The 15,262-nt window shown below is 46.7% G+C and overlaps 8 protein-coding genes across 8 annotated transcripts; 1 reads left to right on the top strand and 7 right to left on the bottom strand.

Moving 5' to 3' along the window:
* Positions 1-946: 946 nt before the first annotated feature.
* N7511_008377 (uncharacterized protein) lies at positions 947-2,213 on the bottom strand (the record flags this gene model as incomplete). Its single annotated transcript, XM_057130754.1, has 4 exons — positions 947-1,096; positions 1,150-1,552; positions 1,613-1,810; positions 1,903-2,213. The coding sequence occupies 4 exons, from the start codon at positions 2,211-2,213 to the stop codon at positions 947-949; spliced, it is 1,062 nt and encodes a 353-aa protein (XP_056981485.1).
* Positions 2,214-3,088: 875 nt separating this feature from the next.
* Positions 3,089-3,534, bottom strand: N7511_008378 (Zn(II)2Cys6 transcription factor domain-containing protein; the record flags this gene model as incomplete). Its single annotated transcript, XM_057130755.1, has 2 exons — positions 3,089-3,346; positions 3,394-3,534. 2 exons carry the CDS (start codon positions 3,532-3,534, stop codon positions 3,089-3,091), a joined length of 399 nt encoding a protein of 132 aa, XP_056981486.1.
* A 527-nt stretch (positions 3,535-4,061) lies between these two features.
* N7511_008379 (uncharacterized protein) lies at positions 4,062-4,577 on the bottom strand (the record flags this gene model as incomplete). The annotated part of the gene is made up of 1 exon (XM_057130756.1): positions 4,062-4,577. The coding sequence occupies one exon, from the start codon at positions 4,575-4,577 to the stop codon at positions 4,062-4,064; it is 516 nt and encodes a 171-aa protein (XP_056981487.1).
* An 812-nt stretch (positions 4,578-5,389) lies between these two features.
* On the top strand, positions 5,390-6,310 carry N7511_008380 (ankyrin repeat domain-containing protein; the record flags this gene model as incomplete). Its single annotated transcript, XM_057130757.1, has 2 exons — positions 5,390-5,760; positions 5,818-6,310. The coding sequence occupies 2 exons, from the start codon at positions 5,390-5,392 to the stop codon at positions 6,308-6,310; spliced, it is 864 nt and encodes a 287-aa protein (XP_056981488.1).
* A 2,998-nt stretch (positions 6,311-9,308) lies between these two features.
* Positions 9,309-10,481, bottom strand: N7511_008381 (DUF2786 domain-containing protein; the record flags this gene model as incomplete). The annotated part of the gene is made up of 1 exon (XM_057130758.1): positions 9,309-10,481. One exon carries the CDS (start codon positions 10,479-10,481, stop codon positions 9,309-9,311), a length of 1,173 nt encoding a protein of 390 aa, XP_056981489.1.
* A 2,150-nt stretch (positions 10,482-12,631) lies between these two features.
* N7511_008382 (uncharacterized protein) lies at positions 12,632-13,168 on the bottom strand (the record flags this gene model as incomplete). The annotated part of the gene is made up of 1 exon (XM_057130759.1): positions 12,632-13,168. The coding sequence occupies one exon, from the start codon at positions 13,166-13,168 to the stop codon at positions 12,632-12,634; it is 537 nt and encodes a 178-aa protein (XP_056981490.1).
* Positions 13,169-14,075: 907 nt separating this feature from the next.
* On the bottom strand, positions 14,076-14,364 carry N7511_008383 (uncharacterized protein; the record flags this gene model as incomplete). Its single annotated transcript, XM_057130760.1, is given in 2 exon segments — positions 14,076-14,203; positions 14,220-14,364. 2 exon segments carry the CDS (start codon positions 14,362-14,364, stop codon positions 14,076-14,078), a joined length of 273 nt encoding a protein of 90 aa, XP_056981491.1.
* A 165-nt stretch (positions 14,365-14,529) lies between these two features.
* Positions 14,530-15,151, bottom strand: N7511_008384 (uncharacterized protein; the record flags this gene model as incomplete). The annotated part of the gene is given in 2 exon segments (XM_057130761.1): positions 14,530-14,854; positions 14,868-15,151. The coding sequence occupies 2 exon segments, from the start codon at positions 15,149-15,151 to the stop codon at positions 14,530-14,532; spliced, it is 609 nt and encodes a 202-aa protein (XP_056981492.1).
* Positions 15,152-15,262: the final 111 nt, after the last annotated feature.

Raw genomic sequence — 15,262 nt, forward strand, 5'->3', positions numbered from 1 at the left:
AAAGAATGAAAGACCGGGGGTGAGATGCATTTATAGAACAATAACCCGTTCTCGTACTGCTCGAGGACACGGGTCTGATCCGTTTGGAGGCATTGTATTGGTCGAGGAAGCAGGGAGCCATTTATAGTACTCTTCCTGGGCTAGAAAAAACAATTCCCGCAGCAGAGAACGGCAAAAAAAAAAAAAAAAAAAAAACTATTTTATAAGCTGGAGTCGCCTTCTCCTTGTTTCCTCTCCACCCACTACCCTCTAACCCTTCACACAAAAGAAATGCATTCAAGAAAGGGAAAAAAAACAACACCAGGATGTCAGTTCCTGGAACGCACTCATCTCTGGTCTAACTTATTGTTCGATAGATCTCACGATTCGTGAGACGGATTGCTAATCACTACGACCTTTTCCCAAGGCTCATTCCTACTAGTATATTCTGGCGGCTGTGGGACGTGCCGTACCGAAATCTCCCACTACGGCTTGAGCATCATAGACCCCACTTCCACTGAAGAGCCACTAATAGTCAATCAATCTCCACGCCCGGACCTACCACCCCTGCCAGATCACGCGCATGATCCAATACTCCAGGTATCCCAGACGCAAAGCAAAAGTTCAGCCAGTGCCCCGGCCTAGTGAGCTTATGTGCTATATCGTGCCACTCCTAAGACGGATCTATTAACCTCTTTCTTTTGCTTCCTCAACCTACATCTTGTATTAAGAGTCGACTGCATAGTTGCGTCTACGAGTAAAATGAACTTGGTTCTTCGTAAAGGTTTATATATAATGCATATTTTCCAACTTATTCCAATTATTCCACCGTGCCCAAGCAGAGGCTTTTGCAAAGGTAATTTCCCGCCAAGAGTGGTTTGAGCAACCTAATGGCTTGAGAGAGTACAGTTCTTTCCCTGCTGGCAAGGCCGGAATGAAAGAAAGTTCACCTGACTGAAATCCATCTCTAAGCTCCAGAAGTAACCGATCGGAAAATCGTTTCTCTGTACTGCCCGATTGTGTATTCCATGACTCGGCGAAGTGTTCTCAAAAGAGATTTGGTATGTTTAATACTGGTGGTGCGGCCGTCCAAATCAGATAAAGGGCCCCAGATGCGCTGAAGAAAAAAATACTTAGCCATTGAAACAGTCACTGAAGCGTATTACTTACTACTTCTTCCAGAGTGCCCGATCCTTCGACCCCGATTGCAATATAGAATTTCCAGTCCTCCCCAACAGCAGTACAACCAACAAGTGGAGGCAAGTCTTTCACACTCTTGCGTTGTGCGAAGGCCCACATCAGTAGTCCTGTCATCCATACCCCAAGCTGGACTTGTGCCTCTACCAAGTTTCCGTCCGCGGCTTTGATCTCAACACCAGGGCCTAGAACACGTTTCCCAGTGTGCGGATGGGTCATATGGCTGAAGCATTTCCCTGGTGTATTGAGCCCCGCCTGTTCATAGTCTACTTTCCAAAAGTCCACAGGCAGACCGACAACTAGGTCCACTTTGCGAGTGTATGTATCGCGGGCTGTGTAGCGAGGTTGGTACTGAGGGTCAACGGATTCTGTTTGACTACAAGCAATTAGCAACGAAGCAGTAGGGCACACAGGAAGCTTCGTGGTTAAAACATACATGCTCCAACACTCTAACGGCAGTTCCGCAATGGCCCCTTCCAACAGCGGCAGTGCGACCTTGTTCAACCAGGAACCTTCACTGCGCAGTTCAGTAGCACACTGACACGACGCATTTGCAATTTTCCGAGCAACCTCTTCATCTGGGCCGTACTCAGAACCCTGTGTTAGAGTTGCCAGTAGCTGACTCGCAGCGACGCTATTGGGGTCGGTAGATTCATGTATGTAGACGACCCGGGGGTGGCGGCGGCTAGTTCTGCTTTCACGCGTGATGGACTAGATGAACGTGACCTCCCACCCCGACTAGCCACGGAACTTGATGGGGCCAGAGAGGTGATGTCGTCAGGTAGGCGGACGGAAACGGTGGATCCAGTTTCGGAACCAGGTCGATAGGGTCTCTTCGAAGGATCTGGCTGCGGCATCGAATTTTCGGCTCCAGGTAACGACCTTTTGCGTTTGTGCTGGATCACTGGGGTTGAAGGAGGCGTCGTCAGGTTGCTCACCAGGTTCTCGAACCGATCACTGTTGGGCGGGGTTTTGGGCACGCTCCTCGCAACTTCCTCGATCCAGGACAATATCGCGACGTTTTGCCCAGTACACATCAGGGTGGATTGGACGTAACATGGTATGCCCCAAAGTTTACTGATTTATTCTCTCTCGTCGGAGGATGCGCGGTAAGTCAGAATTTGGACAAGATGAGTTTCTTCGGCACGCCCTAACGGATTGACTGTTGCTGGAGCAACCGCCGGCTGATGATGTTGTGACGGATCACGTGGTTTTGTTCTGTGTTTCTGTCAGCTGACTCGCATTGAGGCACTTAACAGGCTGACATTCATAACTATTGTCGATGATGGGCGTGACCGGGAATATTTCCAACGAAGCAAATGGCTGATCATCAAGTACATAACTCTCTTAGCTCAACTCTATCTTCACTCTACGCCCCATACATTAGAAGATGGAATTTTGCTTTCTCGTGTATTTCAGGGTTCCAAACCTTCCTCGAGTGGTGTATTGAGGTTGTTGGATCTCGAAAGCAGAGCGCTTTGCGTTATTTCCGACATGCTGGAGTGGTCATTGGGACTCACGACTAGTTGATAGAGGTTGAGGCATTAAGGCGTCGGGCCTTTCACAATTTATACATCAACAGCTACCGAAATTACTCGTTTCTCTGCTAGCTCTACCTTTTGTACTCGCAATTGAGGCTTAATCATTTATTGGAAGAGATGCATCAAACAGAAGTGATCAAATAATCAATCTAATGCCTACAATATTTTCCGGAACTGGTGCCACCATCTACACTTCTCGATTGTTTCTGACCCTTAATGCCAAGATCGACTAGCCCTTGTTTGGCATAGCTTCGGGATATGGATATTCCGATTTGGTGAATACACTGAAGCCGCTGCAAGCAACATATGACTCGTGTACCGTTGCCAAATCCTTTATCTTCCTTTCATCTTCGTCCAGCTACCATCCGACATTAGGCAGCCTGATATCGCAGCCTGCTCTCACGAAGGAGAAAAATCTCTCCATCTCGGTCGCTTTGCAAGCCCCGGATCTGTAAAATGAATGATTTCACGTTATCTGGGTTTCTAGAGCGAAGTTTAACCACAGTGTAGAGCAGTGCTTGATGCAATATAGACGATTCGATGCTATGAGATTTGCGCCTGCGATCACTGCCATAGATGCATTGACAACCTTTCGCGGTACAGTTCGCACACGGAGTTGTACCAGAACACTAGATCCTGTCAGCACTGGGATATGAAAGATTCGTTAGGTTCTAACCTTGGTTCGTTTTTGGCGACACTCTGTGCAAGCAAGAGAGACATTCTGTCGCTTTTCAACCGAAGGACGTGGTATCTGTGATTGGGAGGATGAACCTTTCTCCCTCGGCCGCAGCGGCCGCAAGGAGGCTTTATTTGTCATGGCTGGCGATCGGGACTCATAAAGCCGGAAAATATTATTCAATGTAGATGTCCATAGTAAAGAGGTGGGTGACGCGACGGACTTAAATGGTCAATTTGCAGTGCCGGTTCTCTTTGTTTGCTAGACAAAGAACCACCTTGGCGGCTTCTTTGAAATAAAGAGACCGAAAGCCCGCGGCCATTTGAGACCAGTCCTATGCACATTCCCGATCCTGGCCTCAACGCTTGAAGTCTCAGTAGCAAACAAAGAACCCCGACGCCACAACATTTTGGCCTGCCAGCCTTGATTTGGAGGCATATGATTGGATACTTCCATCCGTCTTGGCAGGGGCGCGTACTTTAATTGGACAAAGTGTCTCGGCCACGCATGCACTACTTATTTCAGGCTGTTTGATAGATAGTAGGACGCTATGGAATACAGATCCCATGATGTTACCAGTAGCTGGCAGGCTGATAGTTGCGATGTAATCACGCGCCTAGAGTCCAATTTACCCAGAGCTCCTTCATCTGCAGTTCGAGAATAACATATCAAGCATTCACATGCCCGTCCTCCACAAAGATCTTTGGCTTCGGATAGTCACTCTTTTTGATTACAATCACCGTCCCCTTCCCCCGAATTGCTGGGTTGCCCGGTACTTCGTAGGAAATATTCTTGGGTCTAAGCCCTAGTCCAATTAGACTCCCTTCCATGATATCGAGCTGGCTTTGCAAAGCAACTTCTCCTCGGTAGACTGCACATGCGACGACCGATTCAGCAGATGGAAAATATGGTTGTTTATTCCGGTATAGCCTGCCGACCTCATTCATCATGGATCGAACGTTGTCATCAGCGCTTGTAGGATTGATTGTTGGTTGTGGTTGTGGTGGAATGTGGGCGAGTATTGCACCATGTACCGATGCAATAACCACGACGGAGCAAGATCCAAGTTGTTCAGTTCCAATAGCTTGTTTAACTCTGAAATCGAGAAATTCCACTCTGCCCATTGCGACAATCTGGACAGCGCCAGCGGCGCTCCATAGTTCGAAGTTTCCAGGACTGGCCATGGTGGAGTAATATTTGGTTCGGTAGCACTCGAGCGAGAAATAAAGCTGGTTTATGTATATATACATAGAGATCCGGCTCCTGACTCAGGGGCTGGCGCGAGCAGCGGTGTCCGAGCGTTTACGATGATAGGTGCCACATGTTCAGCGTGAAGAGCACTTGTCACGCACTAATGCACGCAGGATATCGTTGAAACTCCAGTTTGAATTCTTCGTTACATTGTTAAGCGCTCATGTGGAGTCCCAAGCAAAGGGGCCGAGAAACAACATCTTCTTAGCCGCTGGCCCCAGAGACAGCCTAAAGATCTGCATGGCCCTCCCAGGCTGGGCGTTTGTAAACCAGATTCGGTGTGGTAGCCACCCCAATAACCCCATCTGCAGTTAGCCTTTGAGGGGCTATCAAATGATGCTGGAGGTTGTTACCAAAATCTGGAACTCATCCTCGATAGATACATAGTTTCTAGGCCTCTATCATCAGTAGTTTCATCGTTCGTTCCTGGCGTGTTCGGGCTTGTGGCGAATAGCAGATATATGTACCAAATTGCTGCAAATTTTTGCGATGACCAATGATCGCAAGTTTTGCGACGTTTAGCAGCTGCGTGTTACCTCCCCTGCAACAGCCAAGTAATGGAGGTGCTGTTTCACCGCGGCGCCACCGAGAGCCTAACAATCCCAGGAGCTATGCATTAGCCCGGAGTCACGTGCAACACCGGTCACCTGGCCCGGCCATCCCTTTGGGGAGAGCTCCTTCTCCGCTTATCGAAGAGTCATCAATCCATCCGTCTTCTCACTTCTTACCGCCTGAGGATTCAACCATGTCTGCCCAACATATCCTTGAAAAGGGACCTTCTAGCCGGAGTGAAACCCCTCCCCCGGTACCAACACAGATGCTCTCCTTGGTTCACCGCTTGGAAGAACTTGACGACGACCAACAGTTGCAACAACTCCTTGATCACTCTCTCTCTGATGATTGGGACATCCGTCATCTCTCCGGGGTGATGATTGGTGCCATAAAGTCAAACAAAATCTGGCTTGTTCAGGAGCTACTCCGTCGTAATTTGCCTATGTCACCAATTTATGTCCTCGAAGCAGTCAAGGCCAAGGCGAAAGACATCTTGTCAACCTTCTTCGCTAATGCCTGGGATATCAACAAGCCAATGGGTAGAATGGAACCCCCCGTTCTTACGTGAGCAAACCTGTTCCCTTTTAGGATTACCAGTTAAGTGACGCTTTTTACTTCTAGCAATGCGCTCAAGGACTGGGAGATGACCATATGGCTCCTTGATCGTGGCGCGGGTCCTAATGTACGTTGCTATATTGATTCCACACCGCTCTCTTACGCCGTCAAATACGCCGATCTGCCAACTATTGATCTTCTCCTGCGTCGTGGCGGTGATGTCAGGAAAGGTCAGCTTGTGCATAATGCGATTTACCGAGAGTCGGAAACCCTCGAAGTGGTCAAAATCCTCATAGATAAGGGTGCTCCTCTCAATTCTCTCATGTACCAAGACCATCAAGCGTCTTGGGATATGTTCCCTTTTATGAGGGAAACTCCCTTACACACAGCATTGGCTCTCAAAAGAGATGACGTTATTCAATACCTGGTCCGCAAAGGAGCAAACGTGAACATTGAAAATTGTAAGGGGCAGACAGTTATGCAGTGTGCAGATGAGGGCACCAGAAGACAAATCGTGCAAGAGATACAGAATCGCAGCGTGCTGCACGCATCTTTGTGACTTCTTTTCCCCCTTGGGCGCCGAATCGATTCGTGTTGGAAATAAAGCATCTCATCATCAGTAAATTCCAGTTACCACGTTTCTAATACTTGCTCATTCTCCTATCCTTGCCCTTGTCTCTTCGTCACCTTTTGCAATGATGTAAGAGTTGGACTAGTGCCAGATATTATTATTCTTCTACATTAGGCCTGATCTAAGCCAGACAAGGGTCTATCAAATGCACTTATACGTGGGGGCGCATGACAATGCGGCAGTGTGCTACGCACGACTATCTGGTCATCTTTATTAATAATGGTTACGATTGCGGCGACTACGTGCCATGGACAGAGTGTTCTGATGGCGAAACGAAGTAGTTGACTAGATCTTGGGCAAAACTATATTGACGAAACCTTATATTGGATAAATAGCCGTTGATTAGACATCTATCATGGCGCGGATTATACTCCATCCCGACTTTTGTTTGACGGAGGAAAACTTGCCATCAGCAGCACGTAGCACGAAAATATTTAAACAACACCCATTCACACATTTTAGAAAGCTGATCAACTTACACCTATCCATATATTGTTTCAATATAAAATTGCAGTCCACATCCGATCCTCAGCAGACACACCAATTATCAAGAGAACTGAAACGAGTTCTTCTTCAATCAGAGGTTTGCAAGATGGAATGGTCTTTGCACGATCTCTCTGACGAGTGTGCTGTGCCTTTGATGGTGGAACCAGGTGGCGGAGATGCCGAATATGACCCAGGCTCGTTAAGCTTTACACCACCAGCCTTAATGGTTACCAAAATTTTTTCTTCCACAGAGTGTGTATTGGGCGAATATTCTTTCTACCAGCCCAGCATTCGTCCAGTTGTTCCCGTGGCCCCGATATTAGTCAAAATTCTGCTCAGTGTCCGTCGGTCGAGGTGTAAAGGACGGTGAAAGAAGCAAAGTTGATCAAGGAGCGAATTATGACAGCCTCCGGTCAGACCAACTGCTTTTTACACGTACTTCAGAACAGCTTTGTTCACCAAAAAGCAAGGGAGAGGAGATTTGTCCTCCGGGTTGCACCGAGGAAATCAAATAAGACCACTTTCCTGTTGCTCCATGTTTTGTTTAACGTTCAATTCTAATTAGTGACGGTCTCGGTACTTTCGCTTGTGGATATCCGACTTCATCGCATACCAGTGGTGTGGATGGGATTATAGATAGCTTTTGGTGTGAGAGTGGGAAAGTAATCAGGCAGCGGTGAACAAGTTTAGTGATGAATATGGAGGAGAAGATATAGATGATGAGAGAGTATGGCGCTACATTCCTTGAAGATGTCACGCAGGTGGAGGAGATTGAACTTTATGATGGCCAAATGCGTTTTGAGGCCTACTAGTCTTAGGATAGGCAAGTCGTTCGTTCGCAATGAGCACTCGAGGGCAAGTGGTCAGAAAGATAGGGATTCGGAGTCCTGCCACATCTCCAATGGAGCAGACATCCGTCTGTTTGGTTTGTTTGCTGGATCAACGTTCAAGAAACCCTGGAGACCTTACGAGACTGATACAGAAGCTACAGGAGCGCGCAGCGATTTCCGAGGAGCAGATCAACCTTTTACCAATGTATTACCAAACTTCGGCGTCTCGGCTAATCTACTCGCGCAATTCCTAGGAGTATATGGGCAGTAAACATCAAGAAAGGGCCCGATCATACCTTATCTTGGAGAACAGGGCCTGACTATCTCCTGGGAGCTTCTATTTTTCCCAGCTCAGTTCACTTAGTTTCCCAGATTGTTGCATATAAATACATCAATATAATCTCTGGAACATGAACAGCTCAGTCAATAAAGCTCTCACGAGTCCATCGTAGAAGCTCCAGGTACGAAAAAATTGTCCTGTGGGGAAGATTACTTGCTAATCTAGCTAGCATAAGACTAGCTGCTTCTGATGCCTCAGTCTGGCTCAACAATATATCATCATTCTGTCGCAACACAAGGCACCATGATCATTACCAGAGGATGGAGTGATGTGCCTGATGAATTGGGATCGGAAGCCAACCCTATCGTTATAAATGACGACGACAGCTGTGGCGAATAGAACAGCACACACCAGAGCAGCATAATTCTGCTAGGAGCACTGAATCTTTCTGTACCACGGAATATTGAGCACGTTTGCGCGACAGAGGCTTCCCTGTTCTACACGACGAACCCGCAGTAACGGATTCGAATTTTGATTTGGCATCATCCCGATTAATATATGGTCAGAGCCGTGATTGTATTTGCTCCCCTGAATCAATCCCCTACGTCCATCTAGAGGAGGAAAGATCAGAAGTCCCCAAGTCTGCCGAGGGCGAAGAAAGTACGTTTATTCGAACAGGGCAAAATTCGTTTTGCTAACCAGATTTACCGCAGGAGCCTCACAAGACAAAGATGAAAGCTGTTATTGGATGGCAGAGGGCCACATGTCATCTTGTGGTGAACTGTACCAGTCGTGGTCCCGTCAAGGCGATAAAATGGAACCATCTATCCAGACTAGCCAGCCGGAGAATGATGATCCGCCCTGTCAACAAGGGTCCGGTAAATGCAAAAGGGGCCATGGAGGAGAGGACTATTCCGGGAATAGGGCGATCAAAGCGCTTGGCAAACCAGAGAAAAAGATGACTGGGTGGTAGGTGTATTCACCTTGTAGCGCTACTTGGCCCACTTCTCAATTGCAACTTATATTAGAACTCTATCGAGATACCGTGATATATGTTCTCCTCATCCCGTCAAAGTAGACCCCCGTCACTCCGTCCTTCTCAGCAACGAAATAGAAGAAAAAGCTATCCATGCCTTCTCAGTTCGCAGTAACCAATTAATATTAAAACATTTATCTATTTTCATTTAACTGTACAATTCACCACGAGACCTTTTTCCCCCGAAAAGAACAATGATCGGCAGAGGATTCTATCCCGCAGCTTTTGACCATCTTAGAGGCTACGGACTAGTCGTCTGAACAAGATGACTGTCGTGAACCTGAGCAAAAGTCTTCATGTTAGCGCTGTCTGCCGGACATCAATTTTTGAACTGTCCTGCTGTCCCCGACGATAGGAATCTTTATCTCGAATGGTTGATTTCCGTTTCCTTCCACTGCGTAGCTTAATCTTATGCTGCGCTAGATAATCATCCGCAACCTGCTCCGATGTTGCCCGAAAGTGAACGAGCTGCATCTGAGATTTCCAACAAGATGCCATTGGCGTTGGAGGCTTAGTCTCGGGTTCGACCTTTCTATCAAACTCAGCCAGAGATTCGGGGATTTCGTTGGGATTTGGTGGCTTGGTTGGCTCCCGCTTCATATACGTCTCGATGTTCTCGTCCACGTCATCGCATAGATCGATAGTTTGCAAATCATCCGTGCTGAAATCGGCTTTGATGTTCCACCCATCAATGTCGTTGGAATCGCTGTTGGACTCGTTGTCAGATTCAAATTTCAATGAGGCCATATCCTCGTCGTCATGGTCTGATGTGCTCTTGGCTTCGGCAGAGAGTTCCGCTATCATGTCCAACTCTCGCTGGAGCTCCTTTTTTTCCTCGAGACTTCTTGCTGCGACCGAATCTAGTTCGTTGCGCTGGACTTCCGCAAGCTCATTTTGCTTTTCGCGATTGGCCATAGTCTTAAGTCCGTCTGCCACGCCGAGACGGTAGCTGAAAGTAGGTGCACCCCCTTTGTAGACACATCCCCATTCCAAGATCAGATTGTGTGCCATTTCAAAGGCTATTGCTGCGGCAACCGTGTTGCTAGCAATACCGAAGAATGACCATTCCACAGAGATACCAAAATCGGTCGAGAAGCTTTTGCAGTCAAAAAAAGTGCACATTGCCGTCGCCACCCTCTCGACAAAAGCCTCTCTCATTACCCTCCGCGATAAGCCCGTGACTTTTTCAATGCGAACGATACTCCGCCCACCGTAGCACGCTTTGTTGCTTCTATCATCGTTGGCAATGAGATCTGCTTGAGTCACATTATGCTCACTCATGAGTTTCTGAGATATGAAGAGCGCGGTTTTGGCTTCTGCTTCCGATGCTTTGACGTGATATGCACGATTCAGACATTTTTGGATTTTTTCTAGAACGCTCTTGTCGGCTCGAGCCGGAGCCTGACTTTGATGCTCACAAGCAGTTTTGATGACAGTTGCCTTCTGGAGAGGCTTCTTAGGCGACATCCTGGGTCTAGATGTTAAATGGAAAGACACGCAAAATCGATTGACTTGTTCGTTGTGCAGAGGAGATACAAAACTATCCTTCTTGCTCCTTAACACCGTAGTTTATATGTAAGCTCTATGCTTTGTCAGTTTAGCATCGTACATGCGCTGCAATAAGTCGCCGATTAAGCAATTAGACAATGATCCCTTCAGTATATATAAACCTTTCAATACCCCATTCTCCCTCAATTTACTACATTCCCTCGGTGAACCTCTAGCCTTTTTTGCTTTTCTCATACCTTCAACTGGTCATCAAAAGTTTCATCTGGCCTCATTGCTGTTGTTGCCTACTCGAAGAGACTCCCTCAGCTGATCTATCAGGTGTAGTTAATCATGATTCATACATTTTGCCCTTTGAATAACCCTTGAAAATGTTTATTAGCAAATTGCAAGGGGGGGCGTAAAGTAAATACGACGTAGTAGACAATCTGATCAATTAATTTCTAGGCAAACGTTCATTTTCCACATTACGGGTCTGGCCTCACAATTTGATTTATATGGTCATCTTGAGATCTTTAAAGTATTTGGCGCCTAAAAGGACTAAAAACAAACAACTGTTTTTCAATTCGAACCCCGGACGAGGGGATTGCTTGGTCCAAGGGATTGAGCACATACTTGAGTCCAAGACGATTTGGGATGTTAATCTTCGCCTAACCGTTGTTGTTGTCTCATTACTTCAAGAATACCATCCACTGCTAGCCACCACACTAGCGTAAAAGGCACCATTTGTTTCAATGGTCATGCAAATTGCTTACGACGATGACTTGTTGATGCGCAGTGTCCTGGCACTAAGGGGCACATTTGTCGTTCAGGTCAGAGGGGCATTTTGAGGTTCAGCGGGCAACCCCCTGGCGGCCACCCTCCCCACCAAACGAAACAAACTACAAAATTATACGGGTTCCTTGACAAAGTCTCTCATCCAAGTAGAGCATGTAGATTGCCTGAGTAATTCCCCCTTCACGGCGTGTTTACCACAACCCTCACATAATCTGTTTATCGACTTAGTGTCACCCTCCAATAACCGAAGATCAAATCGTTATAGAACAAAGATGATTTCTATTGTCGAAAGGGCTCCAAGACCATCCACAATAAAAATTCAATCTGTCCCTTTGCAAGCGGCTCAACTGGATTCGAGGATTTCTTGTCGAATTGGTGTGCCAATATCGGTGCTAGAACTGAAATTAGATTAATTTTGTAATTATATACTTGCTATAATCGAATTATATAAATTCAGCCAATTCCACGAGATCACAGGGATTGCTGTCCCAGCAAAATAAACAAGAATGGTTCGCTATGTCCACGTGTATGGCAGACAGCATGGAATTACCACGGATACTGCGCACCAACATATTCGACTTCTAGAGCAGGCTATCAAGCACAATTTTGGGGAGAATTCTCAGTGCCACGGAATCTGCTATCACCAGGATCGCATACGACCCCACCCATCCTGGCTCCGAAGGGAACTCGTTTATGCATGTGCAGGGGAGAAGGGAATCAACCTTTTGAACGAGGTGTGGTACAACACATGGATATTCCGCATCAATCTGAAGATTGAAGGCAATTTGGATGAACGGACTACACAGGCGCTGCTAGGGTTACATATGAAGGTGGAGAGGATCCAATTTACAGAAAGGGGTCGAAATGAAACTACAAAGCGTATGCGCCATTTGAGAGACGAGATCACATGCTTAGCTGATGGGTCGCTAAAGATGAGAGATACGGGCGATTGTCGATACTTCGGAAGACGATTCGAGATTGGAAGGGACATCTGATGGAAGAACACAGGAAAGGCGAGAGGAAATGCTACATGTACAATGAAAATGATTGTTCACCACTTGAAATTTCATTAAGGATCAGAGCTGCGTTTACACAGCGCCCAGGTATCATTGGTTTCATTTAACTGACCCCTCAGAAGTTGATTTCGCAACTAGACTAAAATAGGAATCCGTAACCAGCCTAGTGGGTTGTGATGTAGAATCCAACTTCAGAAGTGATATGCAGGATACAGCATATATACACATCCGTGTACACATACAGTACGTCCATGCAACTCTCTGAAACAGTCTAAAGTATTACTAAATCATTGTGGAATGTAGAAGTAACAGACTTTTTCACAGCTTGGAAAACCCTGCTCTAGACGGCGGATCTTCTTTCCCAATAGAACGGGCCGTAGACATAAATCCCATCATCCGAGCCCATTGATACCTGCTTGGATTGCGCCATTTGGTGAAAGTGGAACCCTGGATGGTTAAATCGCCAGGTCGTATGATTTGTTGCTCGCCCGTGAAATGAGTAACCTCCATCTCTCCCAGGATCTGGACTAAGAAATCCAGACCCGTAGTCCGATGCACCGGGCATTCAGACTTGGGTGGAGTGTCGATGTACCATATATCAGTACCTCCCACCTGGATCACCAGCTGAGGTGGCTCCTGTATTGAAGTGACGTGGAAGTTCGAGGAGAAATCATTTCTGGGCGTAGAATATGACCGTCCTGAGATGCATTGCAACGTAACTAGATTAGAGCCAAGCTCACTGATGACCGAGGGCGGCTTATCGGGGGCTTTTCCTGTGGAGGGGAGCGAGGTGTTGTCGTCGTCATTATTGCCAGAAAAATGCCGGTAGAGATCGGGGAGCGCACTATCGGCCATAATGGGATATAATTTATTTCGGTTCTCTCGTTGAGATTTGCACAAAGTAGAGGTAACAAGCGTTGTACTTCCTGAGACGGGGAGAAACAACCAATATATAGAGACCGATCTGCCACGTATCCCGATATTAATGCAATAGAAACTGAATGACAGTTTGATTGAGAACTTGGGAGCAAACTAAATGATGATTCCAGAAAACTCGTGTCCGGCATTTCATTAATCATAGACCGGGCAGCTCCGGGGGTGCAGCCGATCTATTGGTATCATCCAGGATCAACTGCTCTCTTCTGATGAGTCAGTGGTGAGTTAAGAGAGAATGATGAATTGGGAGGAGGCTGTGTTAATCCATACCAGAGACCCCACCCCCTGTCCGCCACTTCGAAAAAACACTTTCATGGCCTAGAAACACAGTTCAACTGGCTACCACCTATTTTCGACTATTGTCTTATTCGTGGTCCAAAAGAACAAATCATAAACTCTCAAATGGTAAGTCACAGGCCGTAAGGGGCTCTCTCCTTGCACAGAGACTTTACATCATGTACAGTACGTCCCCCAATTGGGAAGCATCTATGCACCCCAATCTCGAAGGTTTGCCGCGACTTTTTCTTCAAAAGTACGGATTCTACGTGGACGAAATTGATGTATGAATATGTGCAGAATTTCACATGCTAGCGACGACATCAAGTATGAGAACTCTCGCTTTCATAGTTTCGTCCAAAATCCTACCACTGGAACTAGGGGCAAGGAGTAAAACTATGCCATAATGAGGACTACCTCGTGTGCATACATGATCTTACATACAAGTAGTCCAGGTCAACGAATGTATGCAAGATAACAGTCATAATCAAGTAACTGGCTTACACTCGACATCGCACCATGACCGCATGTTCCAACCTACGTGAGATTATCATTTAGACAGCATCACAGAGATCGCAAATTGTGTACTAGTGAACCGATTCAGTTCCAGCCCCTCAAGAGAATCCTTCAGTACCGCGAATACGGATGCGAAGGAGGCGTCAGGGCAGATTGGTGGATCTATAGCTCGAATAACTCGAGGATGAATTATACCATTCTGGCGATGTGAACGCCATTATTCTCCGCATAAGAGAGTTGTAATCCAAATTCGGAAAAGGAGTCTTAGGCTTCGGTAAAAGCAGGTTGCTTGACCGCATCTGCATGGTAAGAGCCCCATACATGATTGAGCGACATTCAAAACAACAGCCCAGTGCCGAGTAAAAAGGCATCCCATGTTTCAACAAGAAGGACAATCAAATTTGTTTATGGCCTTTTCTCTACATCTGTTCATTGAACCTGCAATTCCATTGGTTTCCAAGCACTCGGGAGAATTCGTCTACCCTCACCTATGACAGTGTCTGGGACGGAAGTCCCAAATTATCAATCCAACCGTCGCTCTGTGACATGGCAATGGAAGTTGATAATTTGAATTGGGAAGAAAGTTGGAAAAACCAGGCAACCCATAGCCATAAAGTCAAATCCCGAGAAACCGCCGTAGGAATATTCTCCTCCACGTTCATGATCCACATATCTGTCTGGAAATACAAAGCCTCCTTGCAATCATAGTAGTCTGCTATAACAGCAACTTTGGCGAGCATCTCCAGGGTCAGCTTTCGGGGTATATGATAGTATTGACCATGAATAGCCTGAAGTAGAATCATGAGCGGCGGGCTCTTCAATTGACGAAGTGGACTCAAGAGCGGTCAGAATAGCGCCAGCCTTTCTTTTCTTTTCCTTCTTCTTATTCCTCCCCTTTTCCTTGAGACTCAGCTCTGGCTGTTCGAAAAGGATTTTGGTCGCCTCGGTCGCCTCATGAGAACTTTGGGCATTACCAAACAACCACGGAAAGACGTCAGAGTCCCTACTAGTAAATGTATTTCCAGCCAGTTGTGCAAACGGACTGTTCGCATTGCGCAATATTATGATCACTTCGCCGTCTGGATCTATAGTATGAGTCGGCGAGTTCATACCGATTCGTAGATTGGTTCAAAATGGAAGTATACACTTGAGATGGGTGAACGAAAAATGGACTGAGATGGTGTACTTGCATAACCTTAGCCGCTGGGTTAGTGGGAGTGG

The sequence above is a fragment of the Penicillium nucicola genome (assembly GCF_028828085.1).
Source record: "Penicillium nucicola strain IBT 29836 chromosome Unknown utg000009l, whole genome shotgun sequence".
NCBI classification, from domain to species: domain Eukaryota; kingdom Fungi; phylum Ascomycota; class Eurotiomycetes; order Eurotiales; family Aspergillaceae; genus Penicillium; species Penicillium nucicola.